We start from the raw sequence: 26,011 nt of genomic DNA on the forward strand, positions 1-26,011 counted from the left end.
TTAATAAGGAATCTTGTATGCTAATGAAGCTAGATATCCAAAAAGCCTATGATACAGTGGATTGGAGATTCTTATGTAAAACACTTGAAGCTTTTGTATTCTTTCGGCAATGGGTCAATTTAATATGTAACTGCATTTCGACACCAAAAATTTCCCTTCTCATAAATGGTACCCCTGAAGGCTTTTTTAGCATTTCTAGAGGTATTAGACAAGGTGATCCTATATCACCTTTTCTCTTTATTATTATGGCAGAAACTTTTGTTAGAGCTATAATAAATGCTCAAACTGAAAGGAAAATTAGAGGAAACACAATAATTGAAGGAAGTACCTAAAATAACACATCAACAATTTGCAGATTAGACAATTCTACTAGGAGAAAGCACTTTGGAAGAAGCTCAAAATTTTAAGCAAGTAATGAATAATTACATGAAAGCATCTAGTCAAAAAGTAAATATTAACAAATCAGAATTTTTCTTTATTAATGCCAAAGAGGAGGTGGAGAGAGAAATTTGTAGAATATTGGAATTCAGAAAATGAACCTTTTCATTCAAATACTTTGGTATTCAACTTGAAAAAGACATTAGAGAAAGAAAAACTTGGGATACGATTTTAGAAAAAATGGGAAGTTGGAAAGGGAAATGGTTAACTAATGGTTAGAATGACTATGATTAAAATAGTACTGTAGGCCATCCCCACATATCAAATGTCATGTCTTCCCCTACCCAAAGGTGTGAAATGAAATTAGATTCTTACATTAAAAAGTTCTTTTGGCAAGGAACTGAATATAAGAAAAACAAGCTTTGATAAAATGGGATAATATTTGTAGACCTAAAGATTTTGGAGGCCGAGGCATAAAAAATTTGAGTTGGCAAAATGAGGCGCTACGGGAAAAACTTATTTGGAGAATGTTTAAAGAACATAATAGTAAATGGGCCAACATTTTGTATCATAAATATTTAAACAATAATAATCCTTTGTCTTTGTTCAAAACTATAAATCCTCGAAAAGGTTCAAGAATTTGGAAATTTATGTTGAATTGTTGTCCAATAATAGCTAATAACTTAACTTGGGATATCGGTTTAGGGCGTGATGCTTTATTTTCGGAAGATTCTTGGGATAGGCTCCCATCTCTAGATAGTGCAAATCTACCTATAAAATTAAATATAACGATAATCAGTATGGAGGATGACAATGGAAAACCTTAGATGAAACTCCACTTTCATCATAGGAAAAGTACATTTTTAATCAATTTTTAAAAAGTAGGCAGGCAAATCATAAAGAAAGGAAAGATAAATTAATTTGGGGAGCCTCAAAAGACAATTTATAAAGTTAGACTAGGGTATGAAAAGATAATTAATTCTCAACAATGGGATAAGATTGACATCCCTCTAAATCTATGTCGGGATCTGGTGTGTCTTCTGAAAGCAGGTATCTTCCTTTGGGTTGCTCTTTAGAAGAGAATTCTAACAACAAATAGGTTCACCAAGATAGGTTTTGAAGGACCATCTGGATGTCCACTTTGTGAAAAAGAATCTGAAACATCTGAACACTTGCTTTATGATTATCCCTTTGATAAAAATTGTTGGTATCGGTGATGTAAGAAATGAAATTGGCAAACAACTTTCCCTGATAACCTATTAAACTTTTTGAGCAAGTTGGCCAAAATGTCGTTGTTTCAAGGTTTATAGTAATTTATGAAAAATATCCCCTTCCATACTTCTATGGGAATTATGGAAAGAAAGGAATGGAAGAATTATTTGTAATAAAAAGATGGATCTAAAATGTTCTTTTAATATTCTAATATCCCTTGCAATTCTGATTTTAATTTTCTGATCTCTAAACTTAAGAATTTCGTCAAACACTTTGCACGCAAGGAATATATTGCTGACCTAAATTTTGTTTTTTGTCTAAATGCCAAACTTGAACTGATACACTTGCAAAACTCCAAATAACCAACAATAAAGATGCAAGTTTTTTTTTTTTTTTTTTGGAAATATTTAGGCATTGACTACAAATGAAAAAATATTCATCTATAGCAATAAGACATTAGGGCAACACCTTCTATGATTTTCAATGATATCCTGATCCCTTATATCAAATTCTTATATAAAACTCTAATATAAATCAGATTACAATATCTCAGAATTGATTTCTAAATTCTTACACATGCCCTAAGATATTCAAATCTATCATCCATGCAATGCAAAATGAAATGGATAGGAACTTGGAAACCACTCAAGAAATCTGGATTTTACTATAGCGAGTTATTGTAGCAACGACAACACTGGAGCAGCGATACTGTAGCAATGTTACTATAGGAGCATTACTGTAGCAAGTTACTATAGCAATATCTGACTTATTCCTTCAATCTTACTCCACAAATTTGGCCCTAGGCCACAAATTCAACACAATGAAAAGACTGATTTATCTTCTCCAATAGTTGCAACCCTTCGGAGGATCTTTCATCACCTCAGTTATGCAAATCAATGGAAGTGTTCGTTCCCAATGACCAATGTAGCAACTGTTGAAACCCTTGGCTCCACTAGTTATTAGGTAAAGCAGACAACAACACATTCGATATTCAACAATGAGGCTTCCCTTTATATTTTTTCTTTTCCTCCTAGAGGTGGACCTCCTTCTAGAAGAAATAAAATAATATTTAATTCCTCCTTTTAGAAGACTCTTTTAATTTATTTATTTAGCTTTAGTCACCTTTAATTAAATTAATTTAATATAAAGTCAGCTTTTAATTTTAATTCATTTAATGACTTTATAAGAAATTAATTTAATTTATTTCTCCTTATTTCTCCACTTACCCTTCAGAGAATGTAAAGGCTAAGAACTCCACTGAGAGGCTAAAAAGATGGGGACATTACAAATAAAGTGGAGGCTTGTATTATTGTGGTAGCTAACAATAATCTCAATAACTCATATAAGGAGGAAGGTTCATTTTTAGACCAGGATGTAGATATGCATAAAAATTGGTTTAAACTAATTAACCCTAATGAGATACACAAAATCTAACAATATAGCTAGAAAAGAATGTAAATAGGATCTTCCTCCTATAGGACGATCAAAGTTAAATTTTGATGGGGCCTCTAGAGGTAATTCAGGTCCAACAGGCTTAGGATGTATTATTTGTTCAGATAATGGATCTTGCCTAATTAAATGTGCCAAACCTTTAGGATTAATGTCCAATAACTTAGCCAAATTAGAGGCCCTGATATAAGGATTGACTCTAAGTAGAGAGTTAGGTATTAACAAATTAGTTATTGAAGGAGACTCACGAATTATCCTAAATGCATTGAGATAAAGAAAGACACCAAACTAGATCCTTAATTCGAAACTTGAGTTTTCTTTAGCCATCATTGATCAACGCAAAGAAACAAAAATAAAACATATCTATAGAGAAGGTAATAGAGAAGCTGATAATCTCACTAACAAAGGAGCAGACGGAGAAGAAATTCTAATAAGACAAGCTAATATGATAAGTATAAGTTAGACACTTGTTCTTGAAGTGAAATTGGTTTAGAACTCTTATAGTCAAAATAAACATGTTAATTTTTTTTGATAGGCTCTATATGTCTTTGCATTAGCTTTATGATTTATCAATTTAGTTGATATCATGAAAGTTTAATAAGTGATCTATTTTTGGTAATTCTAAATTTTTCCTTATATATTATTTGATTTTAAAATTAATTTAAGAAGAGATAAGTTCTATTTTTTCGTTCTAACAACTTGATCGTAGCCAAGTTTAGTTTTCAAATTATATTCGCAAGGAATTATCAAGAGTAAAGCTATAAAGTTGGAAATAAAAAACGGGTGCTAATTGGTTAAATTTATCTAAGATATTTATGTCAAGGATACACCAAGGATACTTACCCATCTCTAATCTTTGGTACCCAATTGAGATGGTTTTCTTAATCCAAACATGATCTGGGGCTTCATGGCCTTTTACCCAAAAAAAAATACAAAAACAAAAAGAATAAAAATTTGGAAAGCCCAAAATTTCAAAATTTCAAAACTTTGGAAAAGTCAAAGAAATTTGAAAAAGAGGTAAATCCCCAAATTTTGGAAAAAATGATTTTTTTTGGAAAGGCTGAATATTCCAAAAGTTTGGGAATGCTGAACAATCCAAAATTTCAAAATTTTGGAAAAGGTTTTAGAGATTCCAAAACCCCCAAAAAGTGAAATTAAAATTTGAAATTGAAGCCTTAAGAGATTGGAAATATCTAAAAAAAATGGGAATTTTGAGAAAAAGATGAAAAAAGGAATTTTGGAAAGTCTATAAAAAAACTCAAATTCAGACCTAAGTTTAGCCTGCAGTCATTATGGCAACTTTTCATGGGCAGACTCTATATAAGTAACACTTTCTTATTTTATTTTTCACAAGAGAAATCAAGAAGCAAGCTAAGTGGAAGGGTTGAGATTCTGAGGAATTTGTGAGTCTTTTGAAGAGATGAAGTAATATTTTTTTATGGAAAGTGTATATTTTCTCAAGAAATGGAGTAATTTTCTTGTAGAGTGTGAAAATTGTTTTCAGTTGGAAGAGGCTACATAATTCAAATAATTTTTTTTTTAGTAAGTTGGAGAAATTTGTGAAAAGCATAGATTTTTGGGGATTAAGACAAAACACTTTTTGGAGAGGAGAAATTATGATAAATTTCCAAATTTTCTCCCTTTTCGAGAAATTGTTTGATTTTTTTTTTCTTTTTCTTTTCGTAGGAAGGAGAAATGGCATAACCCAAGGTAAGAAGTGAAATCAGAGGGTAACTGATAAACAATGAGAAAAGAGGCATCTACCTTGAATCCAAAGTAATTTCAAAGTGGGAGAAATTGGAGATACTAACCTCGGTGGCCTTGATATGAGCGAGTTCAACTGAAAAATGTTTGGGTACTAAGACCATCAATGAATGCATTTGGCTGCTCAAATTGTGAACAATGGGATCGTTGCTGTAGCCGGCCTCCCTACAACCTTTTAACATCCTAAATTGATTGTAGAATGTGCAAAGCGTGATAGCTCCAGAGATAGGACAATTAAAGACTTAGATGGAAGCAATCTTGTAGATTTCTCTCCATTAGCCATATTGGAAGCATTTAGAATACCCTTGCCCTTGAGAATGGTGAGAACAAGAACTTAGGGTCTATATTTCTATGACTTAGTTCTATGAAGAGATCATTAACAATAAGTGATTAAAGAGGAACAAATCTTGCCATTCCAAGTCGCCCAGGGAGTTGGGATGGCTCGATTTGCAGCAAGAGTATAGTGACTTGGTCATGATGCTCAATAGGATTTTCAGGATACCTTAGAAATATCGGTTTGAAGCATGGATGTGGTACTTCATCGAGAAAGTGATTGGAGAACTTAACAAGGAAGATTGGGATGGGCTTATCAATGACAACCTAAATAAATAGTTTAGAAATCTAGAGCAATCAAGAAAAATATATATGAGCTCCTATGTCATCTACATGTTAGCTCGAATGATGAAATATGATGGGCTAAGATGCAAAGGACCAATTGGGGGTGGAACTTAGTAGTTGAAATTTAATGAATGCTACCCACAATTGCATTTGCATGCCAATGACAATTATTTTAGAGTTAATAATGTGTTTGCAATGCACATTGTCAGGACCTCGCATAAGAGATTGCACATGAGATTGTCAGTTGGGGCAATGAAGTTGGTGGAGGTGTATGGAGCTTGGTTCATTCAGTTCCCTAATTTTTCAACATATGAGTTCAAGGATTTCCTTTGCAACCATACAAGTTTCCAAGGTATCCAACAGATAAGATAGTCGTATTGGAACTCACTCTACAAGGTACTGTTTATGAAAAAATGCAGGAAGGAAAGAAATTGGGATTGGATTTCCCAATTTCCATAGGAGAGGACAAAGCTATGGTGTGCTTGTGTTTGAAGGCAACAAAGACATAATCATGAACTGCACTTCTTCCATTTACAACTTTACCTAGTAAGCCCGATTTTGATCCCTACAACAAAATCAAAACCGTGGTAGGTGAAAAATATCAAACATAGAATGCATATAATTGATTATTGTCATTATATCATATATGAGATCATTATATAATTGCAATAGATGCTGGTTTGGGTATCTATTGCAAGTTTTAAATTCCTTGTATAATTTTGGTTTCATTTTCCAATGGTTTTTCTTTCTAGCTTCCAATTGGTCATTATCATTATATCATATAATTGCATATCTTTGTAATGATCTTGGAACTATTAAAATAATAGTATGATAATAGTTATAATGGCCAATTTTTTAAAGTTGTTTAGTTAGTTTATTTAGCAACTTTCCTTTTTGTCTAAGATATTGGTTTGGGTTTGGGTACGAGAATCTAGTTCATGTGCTCGAGGAATTTTTTTTTCATTATGGTTCCTGGGGGTTTGTGTGTGTGTATATATATTTGCATTATATATACAAAAAAAAGAGTGAAATATACAAAAATGTAAAACTAGATCATTTCATAGTATGATGCTTGATCATTGATCAATGCCAAATGCCTAAGATAAATATTACAACACAATTATATCATTCTAATGAAAATATTTGGATTGAGTTATTGAATTAAAATATAGTTCATGAAAGTTTGAAAGTTCAAACATGATTCAAATTTTAATGTTCATCAATAATCAAAGTTTTGATCAATCATCAAATGGATTATCTAAAAAGCTATTGTCTATAGGATTCTATTTTCCGTAGATGCTAGTAGATCCTCATTATCACCCAAACCGGTTCCACTAGCACTAGATCCACCAAGTTCTATGTCCTCATCATCATCCATATCAAGCAAAGTGGCTCTTGCAAGATCTTGAATGGTCATATCCAAGTCAGTGGACTCGGGTGCTATGTCCCACAATTTTTCTGCCCCCTTCTTATATTTTGGATCCTTACATGCCATGAGACACAAATTGGTGTGAGCAAACACAAAGTCCTCATCTTTGTTGGCAGTCAACTGGTTATGCTTGACTTAGTGGATAAAGGAGTAAGTACTCCAATTCTAATCAGCGGCGGAAGAGCTAGTAAGATGGAGAAAAAATAAACAAAATAAAAAAGAAAAAATCCATGACAAATTCAAGAACGTAAAGTGTTAAATTCTATAATGCAAGTGACCAAAAAAGAAAAAAAGAAAAAAATTAAACAATTAAAAAATATCTTGCAAGAGAATCTTAATGGCAAGAGGTTGTAGGTACACATAATCCTGACCATGAAGGTACTCTATTAGGAATAGTGAGTACCTCTACACTATAATATTTGGGGGAGAGAGCATAAGAGAGGGGGTGAATAGGTGTGGTCATTTTGTTCTAGTGATGGAGAAAAAGTGTCCTTAGGATCATTCTCTTCATTGTATCACCTGGGCTATCAAATGATGTTCATGTAAGTTTTCTTTATGTAAGTTATGTCAATTAAAAATATAGACATGTCCGAGTAAACAATGGTAGAGGAATGTATTAAAAATTAAAAATTATAACTTACCACTTTTATCCTCTCCAACATGGTGTCCATGTCATCATAGACATCTCCGGGGCATGGTTCATCAGTGTCAACATAGTGAAGCATGGACACAATTGGCTTGGTAAATTCCAATGAATACCTCTTTTACGTTCACAAGTTTTCTCAAGATGATTGCGAGAGGCAAAACGAGTTTCAACCACCTAAGAACATATTAGTAGTACTAGTAACACATTTAAAATATATAACAAAACACAAAAACTGTTTTATTCAGTTATGCGAAACTTGACATAAAATGATAATTGAAACTAATTAAAGTAAATTTTTGAACTTTACCTTCAATAGTTCCAATTTAGAGAAAGTTCTGAGAATTGCTTTGACATATGGTGACTTGTCACAAACATTTGAATCTCCTCACCTTCCTCATTAATTTGTTTGACTTAGTGTACCTGGGTGTCAATTGCTTAAGTGAATGTATGATGCATGGTGTTCAAAAGATGTGATCATATCTAGCCTCTACCAAACCACCTGCAACCCTACAAACTTTTGCATTATCCATAATTACTTGGACAACATTGTCACTACCCAACATCTCTATGGAATCAACGAGAATCTGGGAAATAAACTCTGCATCTGTTACTTCTCCCACATAGTCAACTGCCTTAAAAACATTCTCTCCTTGGGAAACACAAAAATAACATTGATCAAAGGATGGTTTGTGCAATCTTTTCATCCATTAGAGGCAATAGATACACCTATTTGAACCCAAGAATCTCGATTTGGGTTTAATTTGGCCTCTACATTTTTCCTCTCTTTTTGCAATAAGGTAGTGCACACCTTTACAAATCCATGGCCTTGGTAATCAAAAGGTGCATAATTTATTGTTGTCATCGTCTCCCTCCAATAAGGTGACCTCACTAAGTTGAATGGAAGAGCATTCGCATAGAGGCTACATGTAATTTCTTCATCAACAATATCTTTTGCATCATTTTGAAATATTTGATCTAGTGGGCCTGTCTTATGGGTGTTGACTTGTGGTTCATCTACATCTTCATCCTCCCTAGAAGGCATAGGCAAGAAGGACGTCTAGAGGCTAATAGAGAGGGTGGAAGTGGTGTTGGTTTTTTTTTCCAGAACTATAACCACTTTGTTTTCCTTTTCCAACTAATTTATCTACATCTTCTTGTTCTTTAATGGATGCTGCTATTTATCTAGTTGGGAACTCCTTATCCCCCCCCGGTGGATCCTTACACATATTAATCCCTTTAACCTCAGGTTCCATCAAATAATGATTTTCTCAGTAGTAGGAGTTTCCCTATTTTGAGTTGCAAAAATTACATTTCTGTACAAACACCCCACCTCCAAGATGTAATTTCCCTAAAATAAATAAATATAATATTAAATCATAATTGATAATTCTAGAATATATGTATAAAAACTAATAATTAAATAAATATCTATATAAATGTACACTAATAACAGAAATGATTATTAGTATGCATTATACTTTACAAATCAACATAGATGAATTAATGCTCTTAGTAAACATTAATTAAATATTTAAATAAGTAATATCAATTAAGAATGATCAAATAAATAAATATAAACTAATTACTTTTAACCAAACTTTGTCTAATTTCTATGACACCCTAATGATAAATAATCCCAATATCTAATATAAATAATAAGAAATATAGATCAATCCCATAAAAGTTATTACGTAACAAACAAATTCCCATTCTCATGAGGCGGGCGAGTCCCACATGAAATAACACGTTGATTCCACTTTTGACTTTTCAACACATATTTATATCCTAAAACTCATTAACAGTAAGGAAGGGAGAGATATAGGAGTAAAAAGGTGACTGAAAGGAGAAAATCAAATTGAAGAGCAAATAGTACATACAACCCTCAAGGAAATTGCCACGTGGAGGGGTAATTTGAAAGAAAGATTATAACAAATAAAGGTGCCAATTAACATTTCTTTGACCAAGCCAATAAAAGCATGAAAAAAGAATGTGATAAGGGAAGTGAAACCACCACACTAGATTATTTAAATATGATCTTGAAAAAGCCGAAAATGTAGGGAGGGTGCCAAAGACAAGGGTTTTAAGAGTATAAGATTTTAGTTTTCAATAAAATAAAAGGAAGACATAGATAATTAAAATTATATTGATCATTTATTTATATATAAATGTTTAACTATCTATGGTCATAATAAAGTTTGGTATGAAGTAGTAATTGAAATTCTAATTAGAGATTTTTTTAGGAAAATAAACAAGATCTCTTAAATGGACATTACACAAGACATTGAGAAATTCTTGCAGTGTATTACCACAGAGAAGACACACTAAGCTTTAACCAGTTATAAAGACAAGACACATGCTCATAACCAGTTATAATGAAGGGATCATAGAAAATTGCAAATTGTCGCTGGAAAAATACAACTGCAAAAAGAAAGAGTAAAAACAAAGTTTTATATAGCCTCTTATTGCATGATCATACTGAAATTCAAAGATCCCAGCCCCTCTATACAACAGAGTATGCTTTAAAAAAGAGAAAAGAAAAGAAATAAACCTTGCTTATCTTCCCCCTTTTTACAGAACTGAAAACTAAATCCCTCCTCCGAACTGATTCTCACTCTTGCACCAAAGTGAAATGGGGATTTAAAGACACATGCTGATAACCAGTTATAATGGAGTGATCATAGAAAATTGCAAGTTCTTGCTGGAAAAACACAACTGCAAAAAGAAAGAATTAAAACAAAGTTTAATATAGCCTCTTATTGCATGATCATACTGAAATTCAAAGATCCCAGCCCCTCTATACAACAGAGTATGCTTTAAAAAAGAGAAAAGAAAAGAAATAAACCTACTTATCTTCCCCCTCTTTACAGAACTGAAAACTAAATTCTTCCTCCGAACTGATTCTCACTCTTGCACCAAAGTGAAATGAGGATTTAAAGACGCATGCTCATAACCAGTTATAATGGAGTGATCATAGAAAATTGCAAGTTCTTGCTGGAAAAATAGAACTGCAAAAAGAAAGAATAAAAACAAAGTTTAATATAGCCTCTTATTGCATGATCATATTGAAATTCAAAGATCCCAGCCCCTCTATACAACAGGGTATGCTAATAAAAAGAAAAAATAAAAAAAAACCTGCTCATCTTTCCCCTTTTTACAGAACTGAAAACCAAATCCTTCCTCCTAACTGATTCTCACTCTTGCACCAAAGTGAAATGAGGATTTAAAGACGCATGCTCATAACCAGTTATAATGGAGTGATCATAGAAAATTGCAAGTTCTAGCTGGAAAAATAGAACTGCAAAAAGAAAGAATAAAAAAAAAGTTTAATATAGCCTCTTATTGCATGATCATATTGAAATTCAAAGATCCCAGCCTCTCTATACAACAGAGTATGCTAAAAAAATGAAAAAAGAAAAAACAAACCTGCTTATCTTCCCCCTTTTTACAGAACTGAAAACCAAATCCTTCCTCCCAACTGATTCTCACTCTTGCACCAAAGTGAAATGGGGTTTTTGGAAAAATCTCTTTTCTTACAAACTCTGGTTGTATGTTTGTATGATTCCCCAGTGGACCTTTCAGTTTTTCCAACTGAATCTTAATCTTGTTACAAAAAGAACATATGGAAAAGTTTCCTCTTCCCATGAATTCAATGCTTAATTTGTAAGGACCGATAAAATTGATGATAGTCCATCATTTTAGAATATCATAAGTATAACATTGAATTCTACATTCTTTCTCATCTGTGGTTGAATTGGTGATATCATTGAAAACTGTGCCCTCTGGTTTGAATCTTTGCACCTTGACTTTTTAAACTAGAATTGCTAGGCCACCTTTTTTACTAGTACCTTGGGAGGCTCAATTTTCCCAGTTACTCTATTTGGAAAAATAACCCATTGTTCATCTTTATCAGTTACTCCAATAGTACCAATGATCTAAAGCATTTTTATTTCAACTTCTCAAATGGCCTGAATCCATAGTCTTCAAAATCGAAGATGTCACAGATAACATCTTTAGGACCTATTTCCTTAACCTTTGGTTTTCTAATTTAGGGGTAAAGAACTTGATGAGAGTTTTGTTCTAATGCCTTTTTCATAGTGAGCCCACTCAAAAATGCTATCGCATGTGTAATTGAAGAAATGGAGGATCTTGTACTAATTTGCTAAAGAAATGTAAATGACTTAGTCCTCCTTTCATTTGAAATAGATGAAGAGTTCCATTCAACCATTTAAAAATATAATTAAAATTGAATCTTAAAGCTCCCTAATCGTAGTAGATATCCCAATAGACATTTTTTTAGATGCCCTTTTATGATATGGTAAATCGATGTTGTTATCTTGTGTTAATCGCAGAATCTCCTTATATAGATTTACAAAGACAATGTTTCTAAAAAAAATGATTGTCAACTAAAGACGAAAATAGAAACTACCTAATAAACTAAAGTCTAAGTAAGATGACCATTAAAGAAACAATACAATATTCTAATACCCTTCCTTAATGGTCATTGTCTATCTATCTTATAGAAGATTGCACATGTCTTGTGGTCATAAAATCTGCAGAACAACATGTTGCTGCTAAGACCCTCCATGGATTTGTAGAGTGTCAATGATCAAGTGTAGCCAAAATATTCAGAATGCTCTACAACTGCAATAGGAGACAAGAGCTTACACTGAGATGGGCCAATTTGCAAAACTTCTGACGATAAATCATCAGAAAAGATCCAACCTGATGTCGGATAACAAAACTGCCCTTCCCTGTAGATAGAGACACATTGAGAACAATTGCCACAATTTCAAGGAAAAATCAGAATACCCTCCAAACTGTTGCAATGTTGTAGATGAGTAGGATGCCCCAAAACAGAATGCAAGTAAATGACACCCTAAAAAATCAGAGGCTTTTGTTCAACAGGAAATCACACGATTAAAAGCCTCGACCAATCTTGCGATTTTGAGCAAAAATCTTCGAAGAGGAACCACAAAATTTTTGAAAAAAAAAATCTGGATGAAAAGAAGGTCAAAATTTTCTTAAAAAAATTGCCAAATTTTATGAAATCCCATTAATCCGCTTTGATACCATGTTATGATAAATCAATATTATCTTGTTGTATTAAATTGAGAAAATGAATGCCCCTTGTATAGATTTACAAAGATGACGTTTCTAAAAGAAACTATCGTGAGCTAAAGACAAAAATATAAACTATTTAATAAACTAAAGACTAACTAAAATGACCACTAAGGAAACATTACAATATTCTAATATTCTCCTTCTTGAATATCGAATTCGCAATTCCACTTCCTTCTCATTGGAAATCCCTCACAGTATGCCAATACTCATCCTTATTGACTTCCATCCATTTTAGGCTCTACAAACCCTAATCTTACGTTTACCTAGTCACACACCTCATACATCTCTTCCTTCCCTAGATTAGGTGGATGAACTCACCTAGGCACAAAAGACCTGAAAATGTTACCCACGCTTCCCATCAGCATGCACACCAATTATTACACCATGAAAGTTGGCATAAGCACCTCTCCATCCCCATCTAGGCTTAGTTGATATTGGCCTGAAACGAAAATGCTCACCAATCTTAAGGTTAAGAACTTTTTTGAACCCGAGGTAATGAACTCTAGGTAACCTGTATCAGATAGACTGTAGTAACCTGTATCAGATAGACTGTAGATCACTGCAAAACTGTTTTTACCAATTCCATCCCAATGATGGGTTTGCCTGATTCCAAGAGTTAGTTTAACCCTGACCTAATCACAATCTTCAAATCTTGATAGTCTCCTCCATGTTTGATGGATATGCTTGCCATGAAATCGGAAGACCAAGAATATAAACGAGAATGCCATCATAGCTGATTTCACTTATTCTCCCTACACCGTGGCATGCCTTCCCACCCTATGCATACCTTGGTACAGCTACAAACCTCTTGACACAAACCCTATCTCCTACCTTAAATGGCTCAACAGGTTCCACGTCCTCACATTCACAATGTCATGCTGGAATTGTAATGCCTCATTGTCACATTTACAGTCATGAACAAAATTTTGTAACATAAATGAATACAGCCATATCGGGCCATGTTGATATCCTCATGATAAGACCAATTATTGATTTATTTAGAGGTGATGGTTAAAGAAATTGAAGTTATGAAGCCTTGGTGATAATATATTGGGACGAGTGCTAAATCATTTTCTAATTCTCCCATTGTCACAAGAATTATATCATATATGAATGTTTTGGAAATCTGTTACCTATTCGAACTTAGAACATTTATAACAAGTTGCTTCAATTTTCTGACAATAGGAGAGTTTCTTCTTTTAAAAATGTTTCAGGTCCTTTTTTACTAAGCACAACGACCAAATAATGCTTGCTAGTGGGATCCATAAGGCCTTCAAAGATCAAGCTCGTGATTTTATCTTGGAGAATGGGGAGTTTTGAAATTTCAACCATTGTCTAAAATCAATTCTAAAACTCTGATCTATGACTAATATCCTTTTTGTTCTGGTTGGACGGTTGGGCTCCGATGCTTCTTCTAGATCTAATAGGCTTCCCTCGAATCCATTTATTTCAAGGTTACATATAGCCTTTCAGATCTCGATATCTCCATTGGAACCAACAAAGTATGGTGGTGTCCTTCAATGTGATCATATCAGCTCTAAGAGGGGGTTCCAGAATTTCCATTGGGTTTCAATGGGGTTCCAAGAACTTTGTCGGGTTCCAACAGGATATAGGAACTTTATAAATTTCAGATAATAGTCATGCTTACTTTCTGCTGATGCGAGCTCATACATTTTGCATCATTCTATCATCCTCATTGGAGTTTTGTGTGCTTCCTAGAATACTTTGCAGGGCACCGTGAGTTTGGGAGCTAACACTTGACCCTTGAAGACGTCTTTTAAAATACATTCATTTTATTGTAATATGTGAGAGTGATCAATCTCTTAATGCTGATAAGATCTGTGGAGTTTGTATTTGAATGTTCTTGCAATACATTTGACAGAAACATCGATTCTCCCAATCATTGTAATGAGCCTCTTTGAAAGTCACACCTTCAACATGCTATGATTCTAGGAAAACCATGAACCAAAATCCTGGTAATAAAATCCCAACTAAGTATTATAATGGTTTTACAAGTCTTCAAGGATATTTTTCCAAGCTTTTCTTCTCGCAATCTTGGCCTACAACACATTATAAACCCATTGTGGTTTTTTATTTCAATAATTGTCTATGTGCCAATGACCTTCCATACCTCATAATTAGATTCAAAATTTCTATGGATTGAATCGATTGATTGATTTTACTGTGACTCTGATCCCTCTTCCACCTATTGCACTTTCCTAGAAATCCCAAATTTTGAGCACGGACAAAATTTTGGGTAGCAATCACAAGATGGAAGAAGAGGTTATAGTGGTTATCATGTTGAAAAGATTATCATCAACCTATGAGCACTACTGGAACTCTCAACTATACTTCCCCTAATGTTTACTTGAAGTTTGATGATTTGTGCAATAAGCTCCTGCAACAATCCATGTGGAAACAACAATTTGGTAGCAGCAGTGAGATTGCCAGTGTGGAAAAGGCATTTGCTGCCAAGCACAAAGACAAGTCTATTAGCTGAAAGGACATAAGAGAGATTCTTCAAAGATTCTATAACCTATTGCACATTGTTATAGTGGTAAATTAGGTCATGCATAATTCTGTAGAAAGCATTTTCTGATCATAAGTCTAACTAGGGAGGATCTCAGTTGCAAAGCTTATGTTATAGAGTATTTAAAAGAGGAGTCTGCCTTGTATGCTTTCTTGGCCAAATGACCAGCAGATTATGTCAAATCTTCAATAGGGAGTTAGTAGAACGATCATTAAGGGAGGATATCATAGTAATATTCTAATGTTTAGCTTATAGTGGTCATTTAAGTCATTTAGTCTAGTTAGCAACTTTATATTTTGTAAGCTAGTTAGTTAATTTATTAATTTTCTATTTTGTCTTTAGTTCTCAGTCATTTCCATTACGGAAATATCTTCTTGCAATTAAATTTGAATAACTATAGACAAAATATTTTCTACCTTTTTAAAAATCTTTTATTGTTCAAATGTTCAGGAGTTTGTCTTCATAGAGGGCATGAATATAAGAGCATTGTGATGTTGAATCATTTCTATTTTTAAATGATTCATCCTTAAAGTTGACACAAGATAGTATAGGAAAAACATGTCCTATAAACAATGAAAAAGCTTGACTTTTGATTTCTTGACAATTTTTTCCTCAAGCTAGCTGTACCTATAAAGTTGTATTAACACAATATATACCTGAGGGACAGGAGCTGTTATAAAGAAGCGTACTAGAAATTAAAATGTACAGATGAATTTCTTATGGAATTAGTTAATTGATTATCATTGATATGAAGCTATGGTCATTTGAACATAAGATTGGTATTTGTTTGTCAATATAATTCTCATTTTGATTTCTTTTCTTTGACATATCATGGATTGTTGCTTTATGACAAATGTTTGCAGATGTGCTGGAAGATTCCTCTCCAGAGAGGCGAGTTTTCTACAAGCTTATTTCAGGGCTGCATTCATCTATTTCAGCTCATATTGCATCAAATTATCTACTTGACGAAGCAAAGAATCTGGTGGGTTCTCTTAAGTCTAAACTACCTCTAGACATTGCTTGATGGGTTACCTTCAATGCTGTCCGAGACTGCATGCTTACCTTCATGAGGCTAAGTTTGTTATAACATGCTTTAAACCTATAGACTAGAGAAACTACAAATATTTTCGTGCAGAATCTAACATTTTAGTTTTATCACTCTTTGTTTCTTTCAGTGGGGACCGAATCCATCTTTACTATATAACCGTGTTCTGAAATATCCAGAGCGTGTGCGAAATTTGTATTTCACATTTCTCTTTGTGCTTCGAGCAGTAACAAAGGTATGACAAGTAAGCATATCCACTAATGTGAGGCATATACCTGCTAATTGGTTATCACATTTAGCCTCAATGCTTAATAATAATTTGCGGATATTGTTGTGTTCTTAGTAATTCTCCCTTTGGATATATTAAATAAGATTCGTGTATTGAATTTATCACTAGACAATGACTGGGGTAAATAAATGTTTTCATGGGACATTTAACTATTCAATATGTTCCTAGATTAAAGACATTGAATTTCTCAGAAGGAGAAAATCCATTTCTGTTGTATCTTTGCACCTTGTTATGGTAGAAGACATGTAATGTGCATAACATGGTAGGGAGTGCAATGTTTTTTTGGTAAAAGCATGTTGCATATGTAAGAGAAGCATAACAAAATAATTAACTAAAAAGTGAATTTTTTTGAACTTTCTTGTTTTCTCTTACATTATTACATTATACTTGTCAAATTTAGAATGCCATTATCTAGTGATTAAATTGTCAATTGAGAATATCCATGTGAGTAAATTTTAGGACTTTCAAGGAAAATTGATTTGTTGGAAAAGTCATTAGAGGCTTTTAAGTGACTAGAATCGGCAAAAGAAAGCTTCAAAATTAAATACAACAAAATTAAGAATTAGTCTAATTAAAACTAATCTAAAGGGCAAAAAAAAAAGCTAACAACCAAAGTAATGAGACTCGGACCTGGCTCTGACTCGGCAAGGGCAATTCGACTCGTGACCCCGACTCGGACTTGGTGAGCCAGGGTATATTAATAGTGTAAAGTTTCTGCAAATTCTGTTCTAAAAAACTCTGACTTTTATAATACCTTCTTTGTTGCTGAAGATGATCTTAATGTTCTGAAAGTAGGAGGAGTTGTCACCTTTAACTCTGATCTGAATTTGTTTTATATCTGCAATAAATTTGTATAGGTAGTATTGCTTAAGGGAGAAGACTTATGTTTATTGTCTGTCCTCAAACTACAATAACACCTACCCTCTATATCAAGACCAAAGGGCATGTCCCTTAAAGGGACATGACCCTCTCTAGGTTGGCCCAAACACCACTTGTAGAAATCAGTGCCTTAAGGAAATAATAAAATGTTTAACTACCATAAAAATTTGTTATAGTTAGTACAAGATAGAATTTCTGCCAAGGATCACTGTCCATCCTATTGCCAAGTCTAGTGTATATATATGCTTTCGTATGATATAAAGAGAGAAGATTAAGGTGCGGTCTACACTTCTCAGACCAGTATGAATATCATGGTTAATATTTAACACTCCCTCTTAACTTGATAATTATACTGAGAGATAACATATCGAGCATCATCAATTACGATGAATAAACATAGAGTGATACTCTATATCTATCTGAATCTTCTGAGAAAATGGTATCATGTAACATATGATACTGAGTCATATAACCATCTTGTGATATGACTTATACTTTATACTAGTGATGTCAGTATTGCATGTAATGCAATGCACAGGATAAAATTTGAAGAACGATTAAGTTCTTCATTTATCTAGGTTGTGATTCATAGGAACTAACAATCCTATATCACAACTTGATCTTGACTTAAGATCTACCAGAACATAAGATAAAGTCTGAAGAATAAATTCTTCCTTTATCAAAGTTGTAATTCATTGACATGGAAATGCTTATGTCACAAATGATCTTGAATTCACTTAGATCTAACAATAGTTCTATATTGTTCAATACATTATCTGAGGGATTGTTATCTCTCATTATGTCTTTTATACAAGTATTCATTACCTCAGAGATTGTCACCTCTTAAATAATGAATACAGATGGTGGAGCCCATAACAGTCAATAGGTTGACAAATAAAATTATTTTATTAATAATTTAAAGAATACAAATGAATTACAATTCAACCATACCAAGTCTTTTCCTGAAGTGACCTACCTTCACTCTAGAGAGAGGTTTGGTGAGAATGTTTGCTGTCTGATCTACAGTGCAAATGTATTCTAATTTTACATGTCTACCATATCTCTTACATAATAGTAAGGAATTTCGATATGTTTGGACGTGTCATGAAAAGATGGATTCACTGAAAGCTTGATGAAACTCTGATTATCACAATGAATAATTGTAGGATTCTTGGCTTGTCCAAATAATCCCACAAGTAACTTCTTCAGCCAAACTTCTTCTCAAGAGGCTATTGCTGCTGCAATGTATTTGGCTTTTATGGAGCTTTGTGCTACTGAAGACTGTTTTTTGCATGTCCAAGATATCATTGCTGATGCTAAATTGAAACAACATCCTGAAGTACTTTTTTTGTCTTTAACACTTCCACCCCAATCTGAGTTAGTGAATCCATATAAATCTAAGTCAACTTTCTCATTTTTGAGCCCAAGATTAAGAGTGCCTTGTAAGTATCTCATAATGTGTTTTACTACAACTAGGTGAATCTCTTTTGGCTCACACATAAACTAACTTAAGGCATTAATAGCATAGCAAATATCAAGTCTTGTATTTACCAAGTACATAAGGGACCCAATCATCTGTTTGTAGAGAGTAGAATCTATGGAAGGTGATTCTGTTGTTGCTTCTTTAAGTTTATGTAGATTAGTCTCCATTGGAGAAGACGTAGACTTGCAATTCCACATTCCAAATCTCTTCAAAATATCTAATGTATACTCCCTTGATTAAGTATAATGCTGTCAGAATTCTACCGTACTTCCAGTCCTAGGAAGTAAGGAAGGAGTCCCAAGTCTTTCATCTCGAATTCTCTAATTAGATCTTTCTTGCATTGATCTATAAGATGATCATCACCTGTTATTAGTAAATCAACAACATATAGTATCAGAATTAGTATATCATCTTTATCCCCTTTATAATATAAATTTGGATCGGCTTCATTTTTGGAGAATCCTAAGCCGGTGAGATACTTATCAATTCTTTCATACCAAGCCCTTGGAGCCTACTTAAGCCCATACAGAGCTTTCTTGAGCCTGCAAACAAAAATGTTAGGATCATGAGTTTCAAATCCTTTAGGTTACTCCAAATATACTTCTTCTGTAATCTTTCCATTTAGGAATGTTGTTTTTTACATCCATCTGATGTGCTTTCCATCCCTTCGATGTTGCAATGGCTAGGACTACTCTTACAGAGGTGTATCTGGCAACAGGAGCAAAAGTTTCTTCATAATCAATCCCTTCTTTCTGAGAGAATCCTTTGGCTACAAATCTGGCTTTATATTTTTCAATGCTACCATTAGCAACACACTTTATTTTAAATATCCAATTGGAAGAAACAACAGATTTTCCTTTAGGTCTTGGAACAATTTCCCAAACATCATTTTTCATAAAAGATTGGTATTCTTCTATCATAGTTTCTTTCCAAGCTATATGTTTAATAGCATCTGAAGTATTGGTTGGTTCTGATTTAGGCAAATCATTCATGTTTGTTGTATGAAAATCTTTTGGGTCTTTTGCTTTCTCTAATTGTTCCAGAAGGTGCAGCAAAGTTTTGTGCTTCCTCGACTGTTTTAATGGCCCAAAGTGGTCTTTTCTTTGAATTTTGAGTTTCTCCAAGATTAAGATTTTGAATTTCATCTTCAATTTCTTCCATGTTCTCCCTCTGAGACTCAGACTTAGTATTTCTTTCAGAACTAGGTAAAGGAGAGGGTTCTTCAAAATTTAGGGCTCTTTTGAATGCTAGATCTTCAAAAATTACATCTCTACTAAGTTCAATATTTTTCTGTCCAGGTATGAAAATCCTATATGCTTTAGATGTTTCACTATACCTTACAAAAATACCTTTCTTTCCAGAGGGTTCTAACTTAGTTCTCTTTTCTTTTGGAACAGGGATATATACAGGGCACCCAAAAATCCTAAGATGACTTATATTGGGTTTAACCTTAGTAAAGACTTCTTTAGGAGTTTTATTTCTAAGGTAGGAGTTAGGGCTTCTGTTTTGAATATAGACAACAATGCAAGAGGCTTTTGCCCAAATATAATATTCTAGATTTTGATCAAATATCATAGCTCTAGCAGCTTCTATAATTGTTCTATTATTAATTTATTTCTTTCTGCTACCCTATTTTTTTCTGGGTTATAAGGAACGATATACTCCCTCTTAATTCCTATTTCTTTACAAAACTTTTAAAACAAATCTGAGGTGTATTCCCCTCCATTATTAGTTCTAAGAGTTTTAATTTTATGTCTTGATAAGTCTTCAGTTAATGTGTTAAATTCTTTAAATCTCTTTAGGATTTCTTCTGATTCTTTGCATTTTAAGAAGCAAATCCAAGTTTTCCTAGAGAAGTCATCTATGAATAGAATAGAGTACCAAAATCCGTTAAGAGAAGGAATAGACATAGGTCCACATAAATTTGAATGGATTAATTTCAAAACGTTGTTGGTTTTTCTGTGCTATCATGAAATGGACTTTTGGTGTTCTTACCTAGAGCGGACCCTTTGCATATGCTTGAGTGGTCCTTATTTAGTTTAGGTAAACCAATTCCATCTTTTCCTTAGTTGATAAGGTTTTGAAATTTAGATGCCCTAACCTTCTATGCCATATTTCATTTATGTCCGCAACTTCATAAATTAAGGCTTGAATAGGTCAACATACAAATACCCTTTTCTCTGACCAATCAATTTTGTTTTCTTAATTGAGGAGTTCTTAGTCCAGGTTATTACTTTACCATCCATGAATGCAACATTATGTCCATCATCTTCAAGTGCTATAACCGAGATTAGATTTTTTTAAATTTTTGGTACATAGAGTACTCCTTTGAGAAGAAGATAATTTCTTGATTTTAGTTTCAAGGTGCAATTTCCAATTCCTTTGACGGAATGTGTTGAATTATTACCGATGGTGACTTCGCCATTAACTTTTTCTGATATAGAGTCTATTGCTTCTTTGTATCCTGTAATATGTCTAGATGATCCACTATCAATCACCCATGCTTTACTTGAGACACTTCATTTGATAGTGACGAATACAATATGCGATTCTCAGGATCGTAGTTATCTTCTTCCCTAGTAACATTTGTACAGTTCACTTGTTGTTTAGAATTTTCAAGGCAATTAGATTTGTAGGTGTCCAAACTTTTCACATCTGAAGCACTATATTTTGGATAGATCTTTCTTAGATTTTTCATTCTTTTGATTTCCCCTTTTCTTCTTGAAATGTTGCTTCTTGCCTTTATAGGAGTTTGTATTAAAAACATAAAGTTCTTCATCTTCCATTTTCAATTTCCTTCCTTTCTTTAGTTTTCTGAATTCTTCCTGAAGACAATCTCCCTTAAGTCTATTGAAGTCAAGAAGTTTATCTTTGGCACTTACTCCTTGTGCGAAAGTTTCCCATGAATTTGGTAATCCATCTATAGTCATCAGTGTTAGTTCCATGTCACTAACTTGCAAGTTCATCTCTTAGGCTGACAACCTTAGGAAGTAAGAATTCATCAATTCTCCCTTCTTTATTTGTATATGATTTAGTTGCCTTTTTAGTGTGAGAACTCTAGTTGCATTGTTAACCTCATGCATTTAGTAGTGTATTCATCATGGTAAATGTTGTTTGATATTTTTTAAGCATAGTTACGATATCATTTTTCACTCCATCTAGTATGATCTGAACAACTTTCCTATTTCCTTTAATCTAGAAGGATTTATGAGGTTCAACTGTAGGTTGTTTGGATGCTAATTCAACAAATTGTTTTACATCATTTTCTTCAAGAATCATCATGATTTTGAATTTCTAGGCATCAAAGTGTTCTTTCCAATCAACCTTGTCCTCGGATTTGATTGTGTATGTCATTGAAGATAGGAGAATGATGCTAGATATATATAAAGTCTGATTACTTAATTTGCAGAGCCTAGGTTTGACTACCAGAGCTCTGATACCATGTAAAGTTTTTGCAAATTCCATTTAAAAAAACTCTTTTATAATATGTTCTTTATTACTGAAGATGATCTTCTTAATGTTCTGAAAGTAGGAGTTATCACCTTTAACTCTGATCTGAATTTGTTTTAGATCTACAATAAATTCGTATAGGTAGTATTGATTGAGGGAGCAGACTTATGTTTATTGTGTGTCCTCAAACTACAATAACACCTACCCTTTATATCAAGACCAAAGGGCATGTCCCTTAAAGGGACATGACCCTCTCTAGGTTGACCCAAACACCACTTGTAGAAATCAGCGACTTAAGGAAATAATAAAATGTTTAACTAACATAACAATTTGTTATAGTTAGTACAAGATACAATTTCTGCCAAGGATCGCTGCACATCCTATTGCCAAGTCTAGTGTATATATATGCTTTCGTATGATATAAAGAGAGAAGATTAAGGTGCGGTCTGCACTTCTCACACTAGTATGAATATCATGGTTAATATTTAACAAATAGAAATACCTTATAGAAATATAAAATATTTGATGACTTGGCAGGTCAGTTTCATGGGTCATTTTGACACGGCAAGGGTAACTAGATTCGCCGACCTTGGTGACTCGTGACCCGGGTGACTTGTGACGAGTCTCATTATTTTAACAACTAACACAAATTAAACCCAATCTAATTAATAAAATATCTCGTTTGTCATGTCCCTTTTTTAGCTCTGTCTAGCAGTGACATGAGAGTTAACCTATTATGGAGTCTCATAGGCTGGTAGTGGTGATTAGGGACTCAGTTAGGGTTTTCAACATCCGGATTTGGTATTATAGGCAGTAGTAGATCAGTTGAGAGCAGTTCCTTGATTTTAGGAGGCAGTGCCTTGATTTTGGGAGGAGATTTCTACCTTTTAGGAGGTAATGACATTTCCAGAGTTGAGGTTCTATGAGATCACCCCCTGGTCTCAATTTCATAAGATTTGGTTGTGTTCCCTATATTTTAGGAGTATCCCTAGATTTGAGTGTGTGATTACCAGTTGGCCTAGGTTGTCTGGCATCAGTCACAGGCAAGTGACAAACTCAATTTCATGTTTTAGAGGTGTTTGGGTTGTTCCTTGGCTACTTGGGAAATATTTTAATATATTTAAATATTCTTCTAAGTTAGCATTCTAATAATTTAAATAAGGCTAAGTGTTTAGCCATTTTGGAGTAATAAGGAGTTTTCTGGCTCCATTTGGATCCATTTGCTTATGTGTGATAGCTCATTGGAAAGAGCTCAGTCTCTAGTATTTGATTAGCACTTTCCAAGACTTATTCGATGCTTGGAGCTATTTGTCATTAATAAAGCAATGATTTCCTTCTATTTGGATGCCTTTATTAAGAAAATAATGTTATATTATAAAAGTTCAAATGCAATCCACTTTAGGGTTCTTTTACGGTTCAAATTGCCTTGGAGAGGGGATATAAGGAGAAGGCAATCTAAAGAGGAGTATCTTTTATCATTTTAACATCCTATTTTGGATGCCATTGCTCTGGAAGAGCATTCCTCACTTGGGACGCAAACCCTAGTGCTGAGAGCAGATTTGTTGGGACATAGCCCTCAACAAGATCAGATTTGAAGCTTCCTATGCATACAGTTTGATCAAGGCAGTGGATCGGTTTCTAGTATTGTAGTTACACTTTGCAGGCAGTGGATTTTTAGAGAAGACAACCACTTTGGTTCAGCCTGGCGTTTATTACAGTAGCTCACCTGGATCCCATTTTCAGCTGGCATCCCTCTTGTTTGAAGCATATCTGTATTGGTACTATTCTAGAATAAATCAGACTCTGTTGGTATGGTTTTAGAATCATTTCCGGATTAGTATGTATTGCTGCATATTATTTCTATCACTTCTATTTATTAGTTGTTATTTATTCATTGTAATACCTATATTTTGAAAAATACAAAAGAAACAACATTCTTCTGCAACTTTTGTCTAGCTCTATAAGATCAAAGAAAAATCTACAAGAAAATGTAATTTATATAATTAAGTATTAGAGCAGCAGTAGAGAAAATATTCATTTGAGACATTTTAGTGGTATTAGAGCTTAATCTTGTCAGCTTGTGAATTTGATTACAAATCTATGCATCCAAGAGCTGAGATACACATATTTTATATGCGCAGGAGAGCTCAACTTGAGCAAGGTTTTGGAATTGAACAGGGAGTTCCTGCCAGCCTGTTCGGTTAGTTGCAGGTCAATACCATGGCTAGAGTGAGAAATGGGTGCTCTAAGGTTTCATCTCTGTCAACAGGTACAAGTAAGAGGCCTCCTGCTAAGGCTTTCAATGATGCAATAATGAGTAGCTACCATCAGTATTGTTCCCTTCCTAAGGAGATACAAGACATGCTTCATTCACACAATTTATGTGTATACCAAATGCCGAGGATGATTTGGTATCCAAAAGTTCATATCAGCAGCAAGGAAGGAAAAAAGAATCAAAGGATAGAAAAGAAAGTATTGGGAGAAAAGATAAGTTAACAAAGGAAACATGGACCAACAATAACCAGCAAGAGGAATTACCAGATAAAGATCTTGAGGGGGTATCAAAAGAGGATATTGAAGAGAGCCCTACTCTTCAACGGTGGTCCACATCTTTTGCTTATGAAATTTACACATGCCCATAAGCTTATTTTGGAGAGCCAATTGAAGGTTGGTGAAGAAAAGGTCATTGCAGCCTTGTCACATTTTGACAGTTCCCACAAGTTAATAGAGAGCTACATTTGGAAGGTCCAACTTGAGGGAAGACATAAATGTAAAGAAGAGGCTTCATCAATCTTTGATTTGCATGTGCTTAAGACAGCCATGGAGGCAATGAAGAATAATTACTTAAACCTCCTTTCAAATAGAGATCATCTTCTTGACCTTGGTGTTATTTACTTTATTGCTTTGAGGGAGAAAGAAGAGGAGATTGATCAATTTATTTCAGAACTTTTAAAGGTTAGAGAAATTTTGGAAAATTCTCAAGTAGCTCTCCTCATGGCAGAAAATTAGATTGAAGAATTGAGTAGAGAGTTGAGTTTAATCCATTCTTTACCTACAAAATCAAAAAATCAGTAGGAGGAACATTGTGTGGAGCCGAGTCTACTACATTCTACTTTAGCTCAATTAGAAAAGTTGCCTTTTGCAATGACCCGTTCAGATACACAACATATTCATGAGGTGAATGAGGAAGAGGAACCACTTGATACATTATCCACTGACACCAGTAGTTCCATTAATACTGAGGATATACAAGATGATTCCAAAGAAGGTATAGATGAGGATTCCAAAATTCTAAGTTTGGATAGCAGCAATTTTACTTCCCATTCTCATGAGTTTGCTGCCTATAGTCTTGAAGAAGTTGATGACATACATTCAGTCATTGTTGATAACCCCTTTTCCGAGATGAGTATTGATTTGATTTTAGATAACCCACTCTTTGAATTGGATGATGAGAAAGCTCTTGATCTTGATGACACAAATGATATGAAGAGCTCAATCTTGGAGTATGATTGTGAAGTTGAGCATACACTTGGTGGGCTGGCCAATCAAGAGTTGTCCCTTACGGGCATGGATGATGCATATACTTTTGTTAAGAGGTGGCCTCATGGTTTCCTTGACTGGGCAGAAATAACCTTGTTGATTGGTGACTTTGTAGTCTTCAATCCATTGAGGATTAGTGACTATCCTAGCGGGGATCTTATAACTCATTCGAGTTTTT

At 33.8% G+C, this 26,011-nt stretch overlaps 1 protein-coding gene across 2 annotated transcripts in view; it reads left to right on the forward strand.

Annotated features, from left to right (window-relative positions):
* Positions 1-26,011, forward strand: part of LOC149538606 (endoplasmic reticulum oxidoreductin-2-like) — a 160,995-nt gene that overhangs the window by 109,547 nt on the left and 25,437 nt on the right. For both annotated transcript variants that reach the window (XM_089799922.1, XM_089799923.1), the window contains 2 exons: positions 16,011-16,129; positions 16,323-16,427. In XM_089799922.1, the coding sequence (XP_089656048.1) occupies positions 16,011-16,129; positions 16,323-16,427 (224 nt within the window). The remainder of the gene's footprint in view (positions 1-16,010; positions 16,130-16,322; positions 16,428-26,011) is intronic.

This window comes from Cupressus sempervirens, chromosome 9 (genome assembly GCF_028749045.1).
Source record: "Cupressus sempervirens isolate cs-2001-9-10 chromosome 9, ASM2874904v1, whole genome shotgun sequence".
Taxonomy (NCBI): Eukaryota; Viridiplantae; Streptophyta; class Pinopsida; order Cupressales; family Cupressaceae; genus Cupressus; species Cupressus sempervirens.